The sequence below is a fragment of the Sinocyclocheilus anshuiensis genome, unplaced genomic scaffold (assembly GCF_001515605.1).
Source record: "Sinocyclocheilus anshuiensis isolate Anshui unplaced genomic scaffold, SAMN03320099.WGS_v1.1 scaffold185, whole genome shotgun sequence".
In the NCBI taxonomy this organism is placed as follows: Eukaryota; Metazoa; Chordata; class Actinopteri; order Cypriniformes; family Cyprinidae; genus Sinocyclocheilus; species Sinocyclocheilus anshuiensis.
Genome location: NW_015539887.1, coordinates 339,030 through 355,440, shown reverse-complemented (window position 1 = coordinate 355,440; position 16,411 = coordinate 339,030). Strand labels below are relative to the sequence as shown.

Genomic DNA, 16,411 nt, shown 5'->3' with positions numbered 1-16,411 from the left:
CCCCCCCCCCCCCCCGTCACCTATTCTCATTTTGTCTACCTGTATGTCAGTGCATAAACTTCCAGAGAGTTTTGATGTTCCTTGTGCTCAGTGCAAGGGCTTCTTTCTCCAAAACTTTTGATGGGTTTTGCCCATCAGTTGGAAGCCTCATCCATCTCAGTACCAGCTCCCACTGGAAAGTCCATCCCAGAGCCAGTTCCCCAACCTTTTCTCCTCCTCAGCCTACGGCTTTAGCTCCTCATCCTCTTCTGGTTCTGTACAGTGCAGTGGACTCCTTTGTTCCACCCAGGGCTATTGTTCGTCTTCTGCTGGTCCCACCCAGCATTGGGGACTTCCCGGTTACACCTCAGACTACCTACCTCTGGGCAATTGTTCCTTCTCTGGTTCCATAAACCACCGCTCTGCATATTTTGCATGTCTCTCTTAGCTATTTAACACACCTGATCCACATAACCAGCTCATTAGAAGAGAGGTCTATGCATGAACTGTGTTCCGATTGACATGGTCCCTACACAATGTTCTCTGTTTCCTACTCCCTGAGCAAGGAAAATCCATTGAAGTTTATTTCACCTTGGAACATTCATTCACAGATTTGCGAAACTTACTAGTGAAGTGTGAAGTGTGAAATAATATACCTCTGTAAATAAATACAATTTAAATTTACATCTCGCACACTTTAATGCCCTTTGAATGGAACATATACGCTCCTTTCGAACTGGAATCATGGCGGAATATCCTGTGATGTCCACTTCGCAGGTCAAGTAGAGCAAACGTCTGGAGTGATAAGAGATACATACAAAATGTGCAGAGCGGTGGTACGCGAGGACTGGAATTGAGAACCACTGATCTAGACTTTAAGCTCATCTTCATTGAGTCTTCCTCATCCTTCTGCTCCATTTGTTCTCCCAAGGACCTTTAGCATCACCGGCTTCACCACAATTTACTGTTCTGCCAGATCCACCATGATCCTCTGTTTCATCTCCTTATCCAAGAGTTTGTGACCCTTCTGCTCCACTGTGGTTTTCTACTCCTCACTCCATCCTAGTACCTCCCTCCATTAACCCTGCCATGGCCCCACCTTCTCTCCACCTCATTGTCATTTTTGTAACTTCCAAAAGTAACTCGTGGCTTATTCTGCAGCATCAGGTTCCTTCCATCATCATTACACTAATTATCCTGTTCTTGTCTTAAATTCTGAAAGGTAGGATTTTAAATGAATTTATTGGTTTCAGAATAATTGTTGTTATGAAATATTGCAACGATAGCTACTAAGGATCTGCATGAGTACTCTAAAGTGACACGAATCATCAAGAGCGTAAACAATGATAAGACCTGGTTATGTGTGACTTTTTTTGCTGAATTTGAAATTCAGTAACTCTCTTCAGTGCAACAGGCTCACCTAGTGAAAAATAAATATGTATTCGAAATACATTTATTTCATGCTAAGTATACCACAAATACATTTACGTATTTATGCGCTTAATAAAAATACCCTGCAATTGTACTTTTAGTATACTAAACTCGTATACTTAAAGTCTGCTAAATTAGAACAACTAATTTTGTACTTGATGCACTTTAATTGTCCGGAAGTAGTGCTGAAGTCCAACAAAGATATACTGTAAGTATATTTGACTGTACTAAAGTGGAACTACTTCAGGTACACTTTAAATATCTTGCATTTAAAGCCTGATATTATTCAAAGATCATACAATCCTTATCAATAATGATATTAAAATATTTTAGGCTTAATATTAAGAAATGTGCATTGTGCACAAGTAGTACTCCAAATAAAGTTTAATTATAATTTTATATCAGTAAGTCTCAAGCGATATGTCAGTAAATATGTTAATAAATTTGAACTATACTTAGTTTGAAATAAATGTATTTTAAATATATTACTTTAAATATATTAAAAAATATCTATTTCAAACACAGCACATTATAAAAAGCCACTCAGCCTTGTCATTTTCAAGCCTTTGAGAATACTTCAATATTTGAGAACATTTTCAAGAATTGCACTTCTACCAAACTTATCTGAAGTAATTTCATAACTCCTTTCTTATGAATCTGGCTACTGAACATATTGCTGAACACAGTTTCTCTGCAAGAGATGACTAAAGTTGACAAAAATGACAGTATAAATGTTAAAAGAAAAGATTTCATTATCAGTCAGGATTTTCATCTGCAACCTTCAAAAGAACATCGGTTAGTTCACAATTTCAGCTGTCGCCTATAAAGGAAAGTGTGAAAATATTAAGAGGAAACATGCTTAAATACGAAAACACACCACGCCAGGAACAGGTATGTGACGGAATAGAAATTCAGGTTGACCTAATGTGACTGCTTAGAGGAGGGGACTCACTCATAAGGGGAAAACTCTTTTACTTGAAGCCTAGAGTTCAGTAAAGCTGCCTGCCTGTCAGCAGGTGATGTTATCTGCAGGTGCTGAGGTAACATTTCTTATATCTTCGCATTTGTAGCGATGTTGTGGTGAGCCCTCCTTTTACTGTAAACACTACTGCACTTGTGTGTGTGCACGTGTGCTGCGGTGGCATGTCTGATCTACAAACTACAAGAAGGACATGACTCTTCTCTCATAGTGGTATCAATTCCACTGAATAAAACCAATGAGTTGACAGCTCGTAAGTGTGAGTAACAGTTAGGGGGGAAAGTTAGTAGATTAAGATTAGATTAAGTGAATTCATGTTTTGGAAAATAAACCCAAAATAGAAATCGTTATGGCAGCTCTCGGACATAATGCACTTTATGCTAAGCAGACGTTTTAATCTAAACTCAGGATAAAATGACGAGCTTCATGGATTCTGTGCGATTGGACGTTATTCAACCACTGGCCTCACTACTAATCTCACATCTCAGAATGAGTGGCTGTTAAAGAGCTTGTCTTTTTACTCATGCTTTTACTCAGAATGAGATACAAGACCCTTTTCATCTAGAGTGTTTGTGTGTGCATGTATTAGTTTCAAAGAGAGATGGAGAGAAAGAGAGAGTTTGTTTTGGAACTAGTTAAAAGTTAAACCAAGACAGAAAACCTTTAATGGAATGTTTGGGGTAGGGGAAAAAGAGGCGCAGGAGAAATATCAACAGAAAGACCTGCTGCTGCTATTGGGGGTCCTAAGGCAGAGTTATTCATAACGTTGGTTGAACTTAGTTTAAATATGACTCATCTGACATTTCTGATAAAGATTTAATGCTGAAGAGTTGTCCCCTCATCTTCAAAGTTTCAGAGGGGCTCGACTAACTCACAGCTCTCGTCTTTTTCTCACTGTCTCCTATCTGGTACACACTTTCAAGGTAAGACTTCAGTCACTATCTTCTGAAGACTTCACTATCTTAGAGCGTATGTAAAGGATGTGTGATTTAACAGGGATGGTAAAAAATGACATACTTGCATGTGATGTTGCAGCAAATCTATTGTGATCTTATTGTAAGAATGCAAACAGTTTTATCAATGTCAATTAAAAGTTAAATTGAATGACAACTACAAAAACGTAATTAGGTCAAGCTGAATTTAGCAAGCGAGGGGCCGGATCTGTCTGGTGTTTTTTGTAACATTCATTGTATAATCATTGACACATACTTCATTCACTTATTCGTACAGAGTATAGAGATGAGCAATGGCAAAATAACATTATTGACTCATTGTTTGTTTCAACAAAATTGTATTTGTTTTGGAAAAAAGTACATTTTTTAAATATATAACTTTTCAAAAGTAAAACAAAAATCATAAATAAAAATATATATGTTATGAAAAGATAAAAAGATAACATTTCTACTAAATGCTATGTGTGTATATATATATATATATATATATATATGTATATATATACACACACTGCTTTTATATTCTATATTGCATATGTGACCCTGGACCACAAAACCAGTCTTAAGTCGCTGGGGTATATTTGTAGCAATAGCCAAAAATACATTGTATGGGTCAAAATTATTGATTTTTCTTTTATGCCAAAAATCGTTAGGATATTAAGTAAAGATCATGTTCCATAAAGATATTTTGTAAATTTCCTACTGTAAATATATCAAAACTTAATTTTTGATTAGTAATTTGCTTTGCTAAGAACTTCATTTGGACAACTTTAAAGGCGATTTTCTCAATATTTTGATTTTTTTTGCACCCTCAGATTCCAGATTTTCAAATAGTTGTATCTCGGCCAACTATTGTCCTATCCTAACATCAATGAAAAGCTTATTTATTCAGCTTTGAGATGGTGTATAAATCTAAATTTCAGAAAATTGACCCTTATGACTGGCTTTGTGGTCCAGGGTCACATATGTAATTGATCATAATTTGTGACAAAAGATCAATTTAACAATATAATCAATATAAAGAACATAATATAACCAAAAAGTTATTTATCAGTAATTATCACATTAAACATTTAACACGAAGTAAGGCCAGTTACAGCCAAGTAATATATTCATGATTTGTATGACTTTTTACATTCTCTGCGAACACATTTAAAGTCATTCCAGGTGTCATGTGTCATTCTGAACCTTCACACGCTTCTTTTTTTCTCTTCCAGTAAGATGCTTGCCCTGCTCAGTGTCCTCCTGCTTTCATCACATGTCCTTCCTCTCGTCCAATCACAGTCGTGCGATGACAAAACAGAGTACTTAAATGACAAAACATGCTGCACAAAATGTAAACCAGGTAAATGAAATCAGCTGCCTCATCACTGTGAGCAGATTTGAGTCAGAGTTGTACTTAAGAGGAGAAAGAACTAAGCTGTTCTTCAGTTAAGATTAGATAATTAACGTAAAGTGCACTGAAGCAAAAGAACTTGAGTTGAGATTAGGCATTAGGTTGAGGCAACGTTAAAAGAATCTAATTTTAGAGACAAATTATTATAGAATTGATTGTAGACTGTTTATGCAGACCGAATCAAGACCATTTAAAGTCGGGATGTGCCGATTGCATTATGTAAGGATATTTCAGGGTTCAGCTATATGACATTTACCTAAGGTCTGACACATCATGTTTCTCGTATGAGGATGACCTGTTCTCTGAACTCAACTTTGTAAACTCTCAAACCAGTCAGCATTGAATACCTCGTTCATGAATGTCAGCATTTTGTCAAAGTCAGCATTATTCTGCCACACTGATGTCTCTCATTACATGCATGTTTCCCTGCCTTTGTGTGTGTTTATACAGGAGAGTATGTGTTAGAGAACTGCAAACAAAAAATGCCTGTTACTCTGTGTGCCCCATGTGGAAATGGCTTCTTCACGGACGACTATAACAGCAATTACAACTGGTGCTCTCATTGTACAACGTGCACCAAAGACCGTATGTCCACTCGATTTCTTTATGATCACAAAACAGGTTGTATGTTCTTAGAATGACATGTTCTGAATCTTCAGATGAATCAGTATGAAAAGTCATAAACTAGAAATACCAAACATGACAGTAAAACAAAGCAGGGGCTTCCCCTTCAGCAGATCTTGGTGGGTTTTTAGTATGGAGGTACTGTAGGTGGTGGTCTGAAAATCATCTGGTAACAAACATAGGACAGCAAATCTTGAAAATACATGTGTAGCACTGGAAAAAAACAAGTGCACCTGAGTGGTAACGGAAATAACTGCCTACTGAGATGTCTGAGATGTTTTGATATGCAGATGTCCTGCTAAAGATTGAATTTGACGATTAAACAAACAAAATACTTGACAAATTGTCATTTGGGAAGAAAAGGTGATATAGCAAGCAATACGAGAGAAACTAATGTTTGAAGTAACTGAACAAACAAAGTATTTAAAAGCCCAAGATACATTTTAATTTACCAAAGATAGACGTGCTGGTTAAACTAGAAAAAAATGTTTCTAGTAAATCGTCAAACATTTTCTCTGAAACTTATGCCAAATGACACTTTAGTTCAGATTGTAGATACCTATGGCCAAATGACCAGGCTAAGGAGTCTCGTGATAGAAAGATATGAGCAGAAATGAAAAGTGAATATCCTGAGGTGGTGTGAGAGTTTATTTGTGAGTCAGCAGAAAAAAAACTGTGTTTGAGCTTGCTGTTTTATTTTGACACTTGTCTTGTTGAAATGACTGTATAAGTGCAGGCACTTTTATGTCCTATAGGGGTTTCATTCTTTTTGTTGTAAGATGGTCCCATTTGAACTCTTCAGTGTCACTGGATCCTTCAGAAATCATTCTAATATTATGTTTTGGTGCTCAAAAATAATCATTGGTCCATACACACGTGGTCAGAATTGTTGGTACCCTTGGTAAATATGATCAAAGAAGGCTGTGAAAATAAACCTGCATTATTAATCCCTTTGATATTTTATTTAAAAAAAAAATCACTAAATTCTAACCTTTCATTGAACTAAAACAATTGAAAATGGGGGAAAATCTCATTATGAAATAAATGTTTTTCTCAAATACACGTTGGACACAAGAAATTCTTATGAGTAAAATATCTGTGAAGTATATTCCCATTCATATTTACAATTTTGATCATACCAGGGTGATTATGAACATGAAATTATCCAGCCATGGCTTCCTGTTTCACAGGAATATAAATAGGAGGGGAAACAAAGGCCAAATTCCCTTAATCATCCATCACAATGAGAAAAACCAAAGAATATATTTCTGATGTGCAGCAAAAGATAATTGAGCTTCACAAATTAGAAAGTGACTTTAAGAAAAGAGGACGTGTGTCTATATCATCCTAATGCTCGGTGAGGAGGAGAGTTTGAGTGGCTAAAGACTCTCCAAGGACCACAGCTGGAGAATTGCAGAAAATAGTTAAGTCTCAGGGTCGGAAAACCTTCAAAAGAAATAAAAATCAAACAGGACCTATTGGGAGAAAGTGCTGTGGTCAGATGAGACCAAAATTGAGGTCTTTGGCATTAACTCGACTCGCCATGTTTGGAGGGAGAGAAATGCTGAAAATGACCCCAAGAACACCATCCCTACAGTCAAGCATGGAGGCGGAAACATTATGCTTTGGGGCTGTTTTTCTGTTAAGAGTACAGGACGACTTCACCGCCATGTACTGTAAAATCTTGGACGAGAACCTCCTTCCCTCAGCCAGAACACTGAAGATGGGTCATGGATTGGTCTTCCAGCATGACAATGACCCGAAACATACCGCCAAAGTGGCTCAAGAAGAAGCACATTAAGGTCATGGAGTGGCCTAGCCAGTCTCCAGACCTCAATCCTATAGAAAATCTGTGGAGGGAGCTGAAACTTCAAATTGCCAAACGACAGCCCAGAAACCTTAAGGATTTAGAGAGGATCTGTAAAGAGGAGTCGATCAAAATCCCTCCTGAGATGTGTGCAAACCTGGTGACCAACTACAAAAAACGTCTTACCTCTGTGCTTGCCAACAAGGGTTTCTGCACCAAGTAATAAGTCATGTTTTGCTTGGGGATCAAATACTTATTTCAGTCACTAAAACAATTTCTAACCTTTATATAATGTTTTTTTCTGGATTTTTTGGTTGGTATTCTGTCTCTATCCATTAAAATAAACTTACCTAAAAAATGACAGACCTTCATTTCTTTGTAAGTGGGCAAACTTAGAAAATCAGCAGGGGATCAAATAAATATTTTCCCCACTGTACCATGGGTAGCAACAATTCTGATCACATGTGTCAGTGTTGAAAAACAGTTGTGCTGCCATTTTTGTGGATGCTGTTATACTTTTTTCAGGATACTTTGTTGAATAGAACTTTCTAAAGAACAGCATTTATTTGAAATTGAGGTCTTTTGTAACATTATAAATGCCTTGGCGGTCTCTTTTGATCAATATACTGTGACTTTGCTGATTAAAAATATTCATTACTGACCCCAAATGGTTGAACAAAGCATCTCTGAAATGTGATGAAAACAAAGAAAAGTCAAGGTAAATGTGAATATTACATATTTTTCTATTGTGGGTCATTTACAATCAAACAGTAATTCTGACAATTCTTACAGAATTTCATATGAAATTTTATTCATTTTATTCAATTTAATTCAATTTAATCAGTCAGTCTATCAATCAATCAATGTTATTTTTGCCACATCTCAAATCAGCATTCATTTTATTGTGGTAATAATGGTAGAAATTATATTTTTTAATGAAAGTTCTGGGGGGGGAATTAAAATTAAATGAACTATTGTTTGAAAAGTGTGAGTTCTCACAGTTGAAGAAACTGATATACACTTACAGTTCTACATAAGCCCTTTCACTGTTTTAATTGTGCAGATATGAAGTATGAGAAGAATTGTACGGCGACAAGTGATGCAGTGTGCACGTGTGTTGAGGGCTACAGATGCAGAGACAGTAAATGCCAGGAGTGTGAGAAGATTCAGACAGCTACTGTTTCTTCTCCTGCTTCTACTAAAACAATACCGCCCACCCATGGTGAGTGTCCTGACCCGCTGTTGTCAATCTATTAAAGTAGCTGCTGTTGAAGGCAAAGAGTCTATCACACACACAGAGTATATCAGGTGTATTCTCTATTGACCTGTTTACTCTTTCTCTCTCCTTTTCTCCATCCATTTGCTCCCTTTCTATCAACCTCTTCCAGATATAATGTGGATCTCGGTGAGTCTGTGTTGTGCGTGTGTGTGTGTGTGTGTTCTGCTCACCTGTTTCCTTCTCATCAGCAGACATGCACGACAATATGGATGGATCATGCCAACATCACCCGGTCAGTGCTACTATAAACAACACATCAGTGCTTTAATTCACAAAGAAAACCTGCTCTTTATACGCTTGCATGAGTACTTGATATACTGACACTCCATTGCATGAATAATATAATATAATATAATATAATATAATATATTTATGATCAGCTGACCATCTGTTTTGAGTGTTTCTCAGCTTGTATGTCTAATAATATAATATAATATAATATAATATAATATATTTATGATCAGCTGACCATCTGTTTTGAGTGTTTCTCAGCTTGTATATCTAATAATATAATATGATATAATATTATATAATATCATGTCATATCATATCTTATATAAGATGGACTGACCAGCTATTTTGTGTATTTTCCAGCTTGCATATCTAATAACATAATATAATATAATATAATATAATATAATATAATATAATATAATATAATATAATATAATATAATATAATATAATATAATATAATATAATATAATATAATATAATATAATATAATATAATATAATATAATATAATATAATATAATATAATATAATATAATATAATATAATATAATATAATATAATATAATATAATATAATATAATATAATATAATATAATATAATATAATAAAATGGACTGGGCATCTGTTTTGAGTGTTTCCCAGCTTGTATATCTAATAATAACTAACATAACATATAACATAATATAATATATTTTTTGGAAACATTTGAGTAGAGAAAGGACATGTTCGAAGTACAGAAAACCCAGGAAAAATCCATTAACCCATTTAAAATTTACTGAAATAATTTTAATTAACCTCTATAGTCACTTAATTATAATATTTAGAAGAAAACAAGTTTGTGTGATTTCCATATTTTTAAATTATTTCACCCAATAGATTAAAACATTTTATGAAGATGTACTGCATAATAGGAAAAAGCTTTAATGATGTGTATTGTACTGGGTTGTCAGGTCTCTGGCGCACCGACAAGAGCAACTTTGGATCCAGTCAGTGCACAGAGGAAGAGGAGGTACCAATGCCAGTGCAGGAGATGTGTGGAAAGACTGAAAAACTGGAGGATGTCTGAGAAAAGAGCGGGAAGAAGACCACTGATGCGTCTATGGATTGAGTATTTACTCTGATACAAACCTGCTGCTGCCATTTACGCAAGAGAAAATCTGCACTCAGGTGGCCCATCTGAAGGTTCTGTGAGAATGACTGTCCTTCCTGAGAAATGCTGATAGAGAGAGATTTGTATTGCCACTGCACATAAGCACACACTCAACATACAACATAGAGCTAATCTTTTTCAACAAATGAAGGTTTTATTCTCTGCACGCTTGTTTGTATTTATAATTGGGTAGTTTTTGCACAGCATGCCCATGGACTTCTTTTAGGTGTATATGTATATGTATGAATGTATAAGGTAAAGTGCAAGTTGAAGTTTTTCACTTATTTTGAAGTTATTTTTTTATGAAGTTTTCCATTTATTTTAACACGTCTCAAAATAACATGAAGTTATTGATCTTGAGTTATTGCATCTATAAAATGATAATAGAATTAACAAAATATTGTTTCAAATATTTTAAAAAGAAGTTTTTGATGGGAATATAGCATGTCATTTCCTAGAAGCATTTTATGTCAGCTACCCAGTTGTATGAAATAGAAAACACATTTGTATTTGTATTTGCTATCTTGCAGTGAATTTAATGAAGTACTCTGAGAAACATACCAAAAAATAAACCTTTATTGATTTTATTGCACTTTATGATTAATATCAAGTTTAAAAATGTGTATTACAGCGAATATAAAACATAATATATGATGACACAACAGCTACTGCGTGTTCCTGTGCTGTGCTGTGCTTATTGACTTCTAAATGAAGAAACAATGTTGACCTTTCCAGACCACCATCAAAATGTCAGGGCTTTTTTGATGGCACAATCCATCATGTCTGTCGCATAAAAACCAAAGAAAAGAGGAAGAACACTGACAACATTAACCAGGGACTTAACGTGATCGAACACTGATAAACTGCGTGAGAACAAAAAACTGTTTTTGTGTTTTTAACATTTGTAATAGAATTAATAACGAGTATAAATAAATATAAATGTTTTATATTCAAAATGCCCCAGAAGTCGATATAGATAGATAGATAGATAGATAGATAGAACGATAGATAGACAGACAGACAGACAGATAGGAAATTATGGGACACATTGCAGTTACAATGACTTCAATAAATTTACATAAAATAAATATCACAACATATGTGAATCTTTGGTCTTCTGAGTGTTATAGAGCTGCTCTTTGCTTTCAAACACTTCCTGAGAGTCATTCAGCCATCGTAAGACGTGAAAGCCTTTGGTATCGACTCTTCCTACAGTCAACATCAGCATCCCACTGCCTGCTGTTCTGATGGCTTAGAATCAGTGGTTACGCATAAACAGTACGTTTATGGGTGATATTGCAAAGCTGGCATGAACTGTCAAGCTCATACGCAACAATTATGTCGTCCATACTGTTAGTCACACACCCAGGCCTTCCCCTAACGCAGCCTGTTGCTCTCTCGATGAAATCCCCTGCCAGGGTTAGAGTTTTACTACTGGGTACTCACGAAGCATCAGTTAAAACAAACCACACAGCAGTCGAACAGTACGGAAGAAGACGGACACAAATAATCCGTTATCCCTCACAGCACCTCTTCTTTAGATATGTGGCACTCTTTACCTTGCTCCTGAGATGGGAAGAAGATGAAATCGTTTTCTCCGCTCCTTTCCTCCTCAGACAGATGGACGGGGGGAGACTGAGGGTAAGGCACGTTGATGTTGTTTAGTGATTCTTTTTGGAGTTCGTGTGCTTTTTTCTCGCCGCCATCCCATCCGAATTGATTGAGCAAACTAACAAAAACTGTCTGGGGACTGTAGATGTGAAGAGGGCCTACGAGAAAGAGAGAATGTTGAATTTTCATACTATTTGCACGTTTGTTTGTTTGTTTTTTTCCCCCATTGCTTTTTTATGGGGTACGTATCGAATCCTGTTTTTGCCACTGAATAAAAAATAAAATAAAAAATAAAACAAGGTAAATGTGACTTTTTATCTTATAATTCTGACATTTTTCGGAGGAGATAAACTCGCAATTCAGACTTTTTTTCTCGCAATTGTGAGTTCACAACTCGCATTTCTCGAATTTTTTTCTCACAATTGCGTGCAAGTTATAAAGTCAGATCTGTGTGATATAAACTCGCAATTCAGACTTTTTTTCTTGCAATTGTGAGTTTATATTTCGCAATTCATCCCTTTTTCTCGTAATTGTACGTTTATATACCACAATTCTGACTTTTTTCTCACAATTCTGAAAACTTTTCTTGGAATTGCGAGTTTAAATCTCACGATTATGACTTTTTTTCTCACACTTTTTTCAGAACTGTGAGTTTATATCACGCAAGTGATAAAAAAAAAAAGTGATGAGATGTAAACTCGCAACTGAGAAAAAAACTCTGAATTTTAAGATAAAAAGTCACAATTACCTTGTTTTATTTGTTTATTCAGTTGTGGAAACAGGCTTCCATGGGGGTAAAATATATACGCATGCACACGCATTATAATAATATTTTTTAATTTGTATTTCAATTGTTATATGTCTGGTTATTTAATTCTTATATACTATTTAATTTATTATTATATCATGAATAATTCATACAAATGTCATTTGGTGTAACTGCATAACCATTAAGTGAACAGTCTGTTATAGATTTAATTTTATACATAGCCTACATGAATATACATACAAACAATTTATGTGATATTTTAAGCAGCTTATTGACCTTGTCACACAGTCATGAGGGTCTGCAGTGGTCCTCTTTATAATATAATTATTTGTTTTGTTTTTTACTGCATGTTTATGTATATTGGTTTGACCACTTTACATGATTTCACAGTCAAATCAAATATTCATAAAAGAAGACAATTACAAAAAGCAACTCTTTATAGTACCTAAATTGCCAGCTGGAGGCACAGCCTGCTCTGAGCTGATTGGCTGATGAAACGAGCAGTCTGTGTTGTGATTGGTGGGTGTGCTGCCATGTGACAACATCTCCTGGGCATGGGGCTGCTCATCTGGTTGGCTAGTAGGAGGTGCAGTCTCACTGTCCACCTGAAGAAATTGAAGGACTGTGAGTCAGATAATTCATGACATATTTGTTCACATACTGCCAAAATGTGCAATTGCTCATTACTTACCTCCATATTACCCAATGAGCACTGCCTGACAACTAATGAAGAAAAGAGACAGTGAGAGGTAAGATAGTGATCAACTCACAAAACATCTGAGAAAAAAAAATGTGTTTGTGTTCACGTGTGTGTTACTCACAATGTTTAAAACATTCCTTCTCTTTCTTCCTGCAGAGCCGGAGGAACAGCATAAGGATGATAATGGATAACATTAGAGAACTTAATCCACATAAAATCCACACCACACTACTGTCACCTGTAAAATAAATACAAGGATGTAAGTTAGCTTTTATGTTGAGATGAATAGCTAAACAGGTTAAATGGAAAAGATCCTATAAGGGAAAGATCTCTTCAAGAAACAGTTCTCTAAAAAGGTTGTATCAGGTAATAGCAAGAGTAATCTAAGAACTAAAACAGGCAAAAATTAATGTCTGCAATTAAATATCTAATGAATATCAAGAATGAAGTGACTTGTTCTGACTTTCTGTAGTGCTGCACGAATGATCCTTGAAACCGGGAAATAAGTTTGAATGTGTTGTTGATTCCTGAAATAATGTTTGTGGTTAACACAAGCTCAAAATACTTTTGCCAATGTTAGATACATTAGTAATGCAAGACTTTTTTAAAGATTATACAGGTGCATCTCAATAAATTAGAATGTCGTGGACCATTTTGAAGGCTCAGGAAACCTTTGCAGGTGTTTTGAGTTGATTAGCTGATTGGCATGTCACCATATTCTAATTTGTTGAGATAGTGAATTGGTGGGTTTTTGTTAAATGTGAGCCAAAATCATCAAAATTAAAAGAACCAAAGACTTAAACTACTTCAGTCTGTGTGCACTGAATTTATTTAATACACGAGTTTCACAATTTGAGTTGAATTACTGAAATAAATGAACTTTTCCACGACATTCTAATTTATTGAGATGCACCTGTATATGTATAATCTGGTGGCAGGCCACTTACTCTACTTTAAAGGGGTCCTATTATGCCCTTTTATAAAGCATTGATTTGGTTTTTGCGGGTTTACTAGAAAATGTTTTCATGCTTGATTGTTCCAAAAATGCATTATTTTTCACATATTTTACATTATTGCAGCATCTCGCCTCCCAATCTGCCTCGAACGCACTGTTTAGTTCCTGTTTCGATGAAGCCCCTCCTTCCAAAATATGAAATGTGCTCTGATTGGTCAGCTGACCCAGTGCGTTGTGACTGGCGAACCGCTTAGAGCATGTTCTGGAAATGTCACGCCCCTTACAATAACCGCAACAACGTGCTACTAAAGCAGCTCTTCATCTTCGTCTTCTCTAGTGTAGCTCACCCAGGCCTCTTCCCACTTTTGTGTATCCCGTAGGCGGGAATTATTTAAATGAGTGACTGTGATGTCACAATATCCGGAAGAAGCGTGCTATAGTCCGAACGAGCCATTTGTTGTAGTTCTTGAAAAGTGTTTTCTGTTAAATTGTATAACTTCCTTTGGAGTTGACTTTGAGCGTTGTAACTTTTCAAATCTTAACAGCAACATTACAGCAGTGTCCAACTGTTCAACTCAACAGTGTTTGGCAGAAGAATAGCGAATATGCAAGTTTAACGTCTTAAAAAACAGCGACGTTACCACCTCCATGCTGAGAAATGGTATGCTTGTCAGTTGCAAAACTACTGTATTGAAAAAGTCTCTTTGTATGCGAAATAGCTGGAGAAAAATGTGTTTCACAGTTATTTAAATGTATCATCAGGAAAACATAGAAATAGTTGTTGTTTTTATCCTATTGTGTGTTATATTTATTTGCTTGGTAAATGTCTTTTTGGGTTTTGGTTCTTTTGTTGTTGTAGGTACCCTGTAGAATAAATAGCCTAGTAATTATTTCTCCTTATTGTAATTGGGTCCTCTTGGATATGTGAGCATAGGCACAGGATGCCTATGCATAAATCCGGCACTGGCCATGGGACCTGATGCTTTGGAAGCCCCTGTCAAAACATTGGCCCAGTCCATAATCCAACCTTGCTTTAAGCATACTACCCCTAGAATACAAGTGTACACACATCATGCAGAAGAAAACAACAGTGCTTACCCAGTTTAATTTTAGTAGATGAAGTGGTGGATGTAGTGGATGATGGGACATCAGCAGAGGTGGAGGATGGGATTGTGGTGGAGACAGGAATGCAGCTGTCACATAGGCGTGTGTGTGGATCGGTCAAACAAACGTAACCCTCTCGACAGCGACACACTAAATTTGATGTGCTTGTGCAATTCTTCTCCACCTCCATGTTGAATTCTAGCACACACACACACACACACACGTTTTCAAAATGAAGCATGTTTTGCCATACTTCCTGTTTCTATTCTCACTTCATCTTGTTTATACTATCATGGATTAATTAGGTGTAATGAGCTTCATACCAGGTATGCAGTTCTGGAAGCAGCGGTGGCAACTTTCCTCTCTGTTTTTCTCACTGGTGTAGAAACCGGACTTGCATTGAGCACACGTATCGCCGTACTTGTAATATCCTAAGAGATGATGAACAGTAAGGAAGATTGAGTGGAAAAATAGGAAGTGGAAATGCAGAGGACAAAAAAAGACAGAAGGACATTAAGGTCAAATGAATTCAAAGTAAAGATGTTAGTGCCTTTAAGCCTATATAAGTTGAGTTTGTCAGTCTGTCTAAGATAGACAGGGGCCATTCACTTGTTGGTCTAAGTATGCAGGCGTCAGATGGATGTCTTTAGCTGTTGCATCTCTTAATTAGTTAATTAGTCAAACCGTTCTCAAATAATGAGCAAATGAATTTGACAAAAATGCTACATTTTACATTTACAACGCATAGGCAAAATGCCTATATGCCTTGAAGGCACTCAAAATGTTTCCAGGCAGTGGTGGTCACAAATTATAATGAAATATCAAAAAAATGCTAATGCCTTTAATTAATTTTGCCTATTGTCAAAACTTTTTTTGAATAGATTCCTTGGACCATGCCGAGAACATTGATACCAGTTATAACTTCTTTGTCCGCCATTTTGATTTTATTTGAAAACCTACATTTGAAACTTTTCCTAAACTGAAAAGTCTCCCGTTTGATGTGGTCATAAAGAGATACGGTGGTTCTGCGCCTTAATAAATGCATTTCTTGGCAAGAAAAAAGGGACAAAAACTGCAGTTTTGAGGGGGTGGCCAAGTTTAGGCCACCCCTTGGCTCCACCCCTGATTACAAGTGATTCTATTTATGGATTTTCAAACATTTTGCTTAAAATAATCTCCAAATGTCTTTATTTACTCACTTTTGCAGTTGGTTGATTGCTGCTTTGAAAATGTACCTCTGTTGTGCATGGACCCTTAATTGCTGCTTGCAGCTATGTTTTATTATCATAATCATAAGCACACAAACTTGTAGCGCAAATAGTTTTACAGTTTAATGCACTTCATTATTCTTATTTACCTGTGGTGGCTAATGAATCGGTCTTGTACATTCACAGGAAATACTTTGTTGAAAAATTAAATAGGGGGGGGGGGGGGGTTCT

At 36.0% G+C, this 16,411-nt stretch overlaps 2 protein-coding genes across 2 annotated transcripts in view; one reads left to right on the top strand and one right to left on the bottom strand.

Moving 5' to 3' along the window:
- LOC107685523 (CD27 antigen-like) overlaps positions 1-10,094 on the top strand; it is a 14,516-nt gene extending 4,422 nt beyond the window's left edge. Inside the window, exons 2-6 of the mRNA XM_016482123.1 lie at positions 4,560-4,687; positions 5,189-5,323; positions 8,233-8,391; positions 8,640-8,680; positions 9,634-10,094. Of these exons, the coding sequence (XP_016337609.1) occupies positions 4,564-4,687; positions 5,189-5,323; positions 8,233-8,391; positions 8,640-8,680; positions 9,634-9,804 (630 nt within the window). The 5' untranslated portion in view covers positions 4,560-4,563 and the 3' untranslated portion in view covers positions 9,805-10,094. The remainder of the gene's footprint in view (positions 1-4,559; positions 4,688-5,188; positions 5,324-8,232; positions 8,392-8,639; positions 8,681-9,633) is intronic.
- A 717-nt stretch (positions 10,095-10,811) lies between these two features.
- LOC107685605 (tumor necrosis factor receptor superfamily member 10B-like) overlaps positions 10,812-16,411 on the bottom strand; it is a 7,383-nt gene continuing 1,783 nt past the window's right edge. The window contains exons 4-9 of the mRNA XM_016482255.1: positions 15,296-15,403; positions 14,967-15,170; positions 13,035-13,151; positions 12,905-12,936; positions 12,659-12,818; positions 10,812-11,602 (exon numbers count right to left, since the gene is read on the bottom strand). Of these exons, the coding sequence (XP_016337741.1) occupies positions 11,355-11,602; positions 12,659-12,818; positions 12,905-12,936; positions 13,035-13,151; positions 14,967-15,170; positions 15,296-15,403 (869 nt within the window). The 3' untranslated portion in view covers positions 10,812-11,354. The remainder of the gene's footprint in view (positions 11,603-12,658; positions 12,819-12,904; positions 12,937-13,034; positions 13,152-14,966; positions 15,171-15,295; positions 15,404-16,411) is intronic.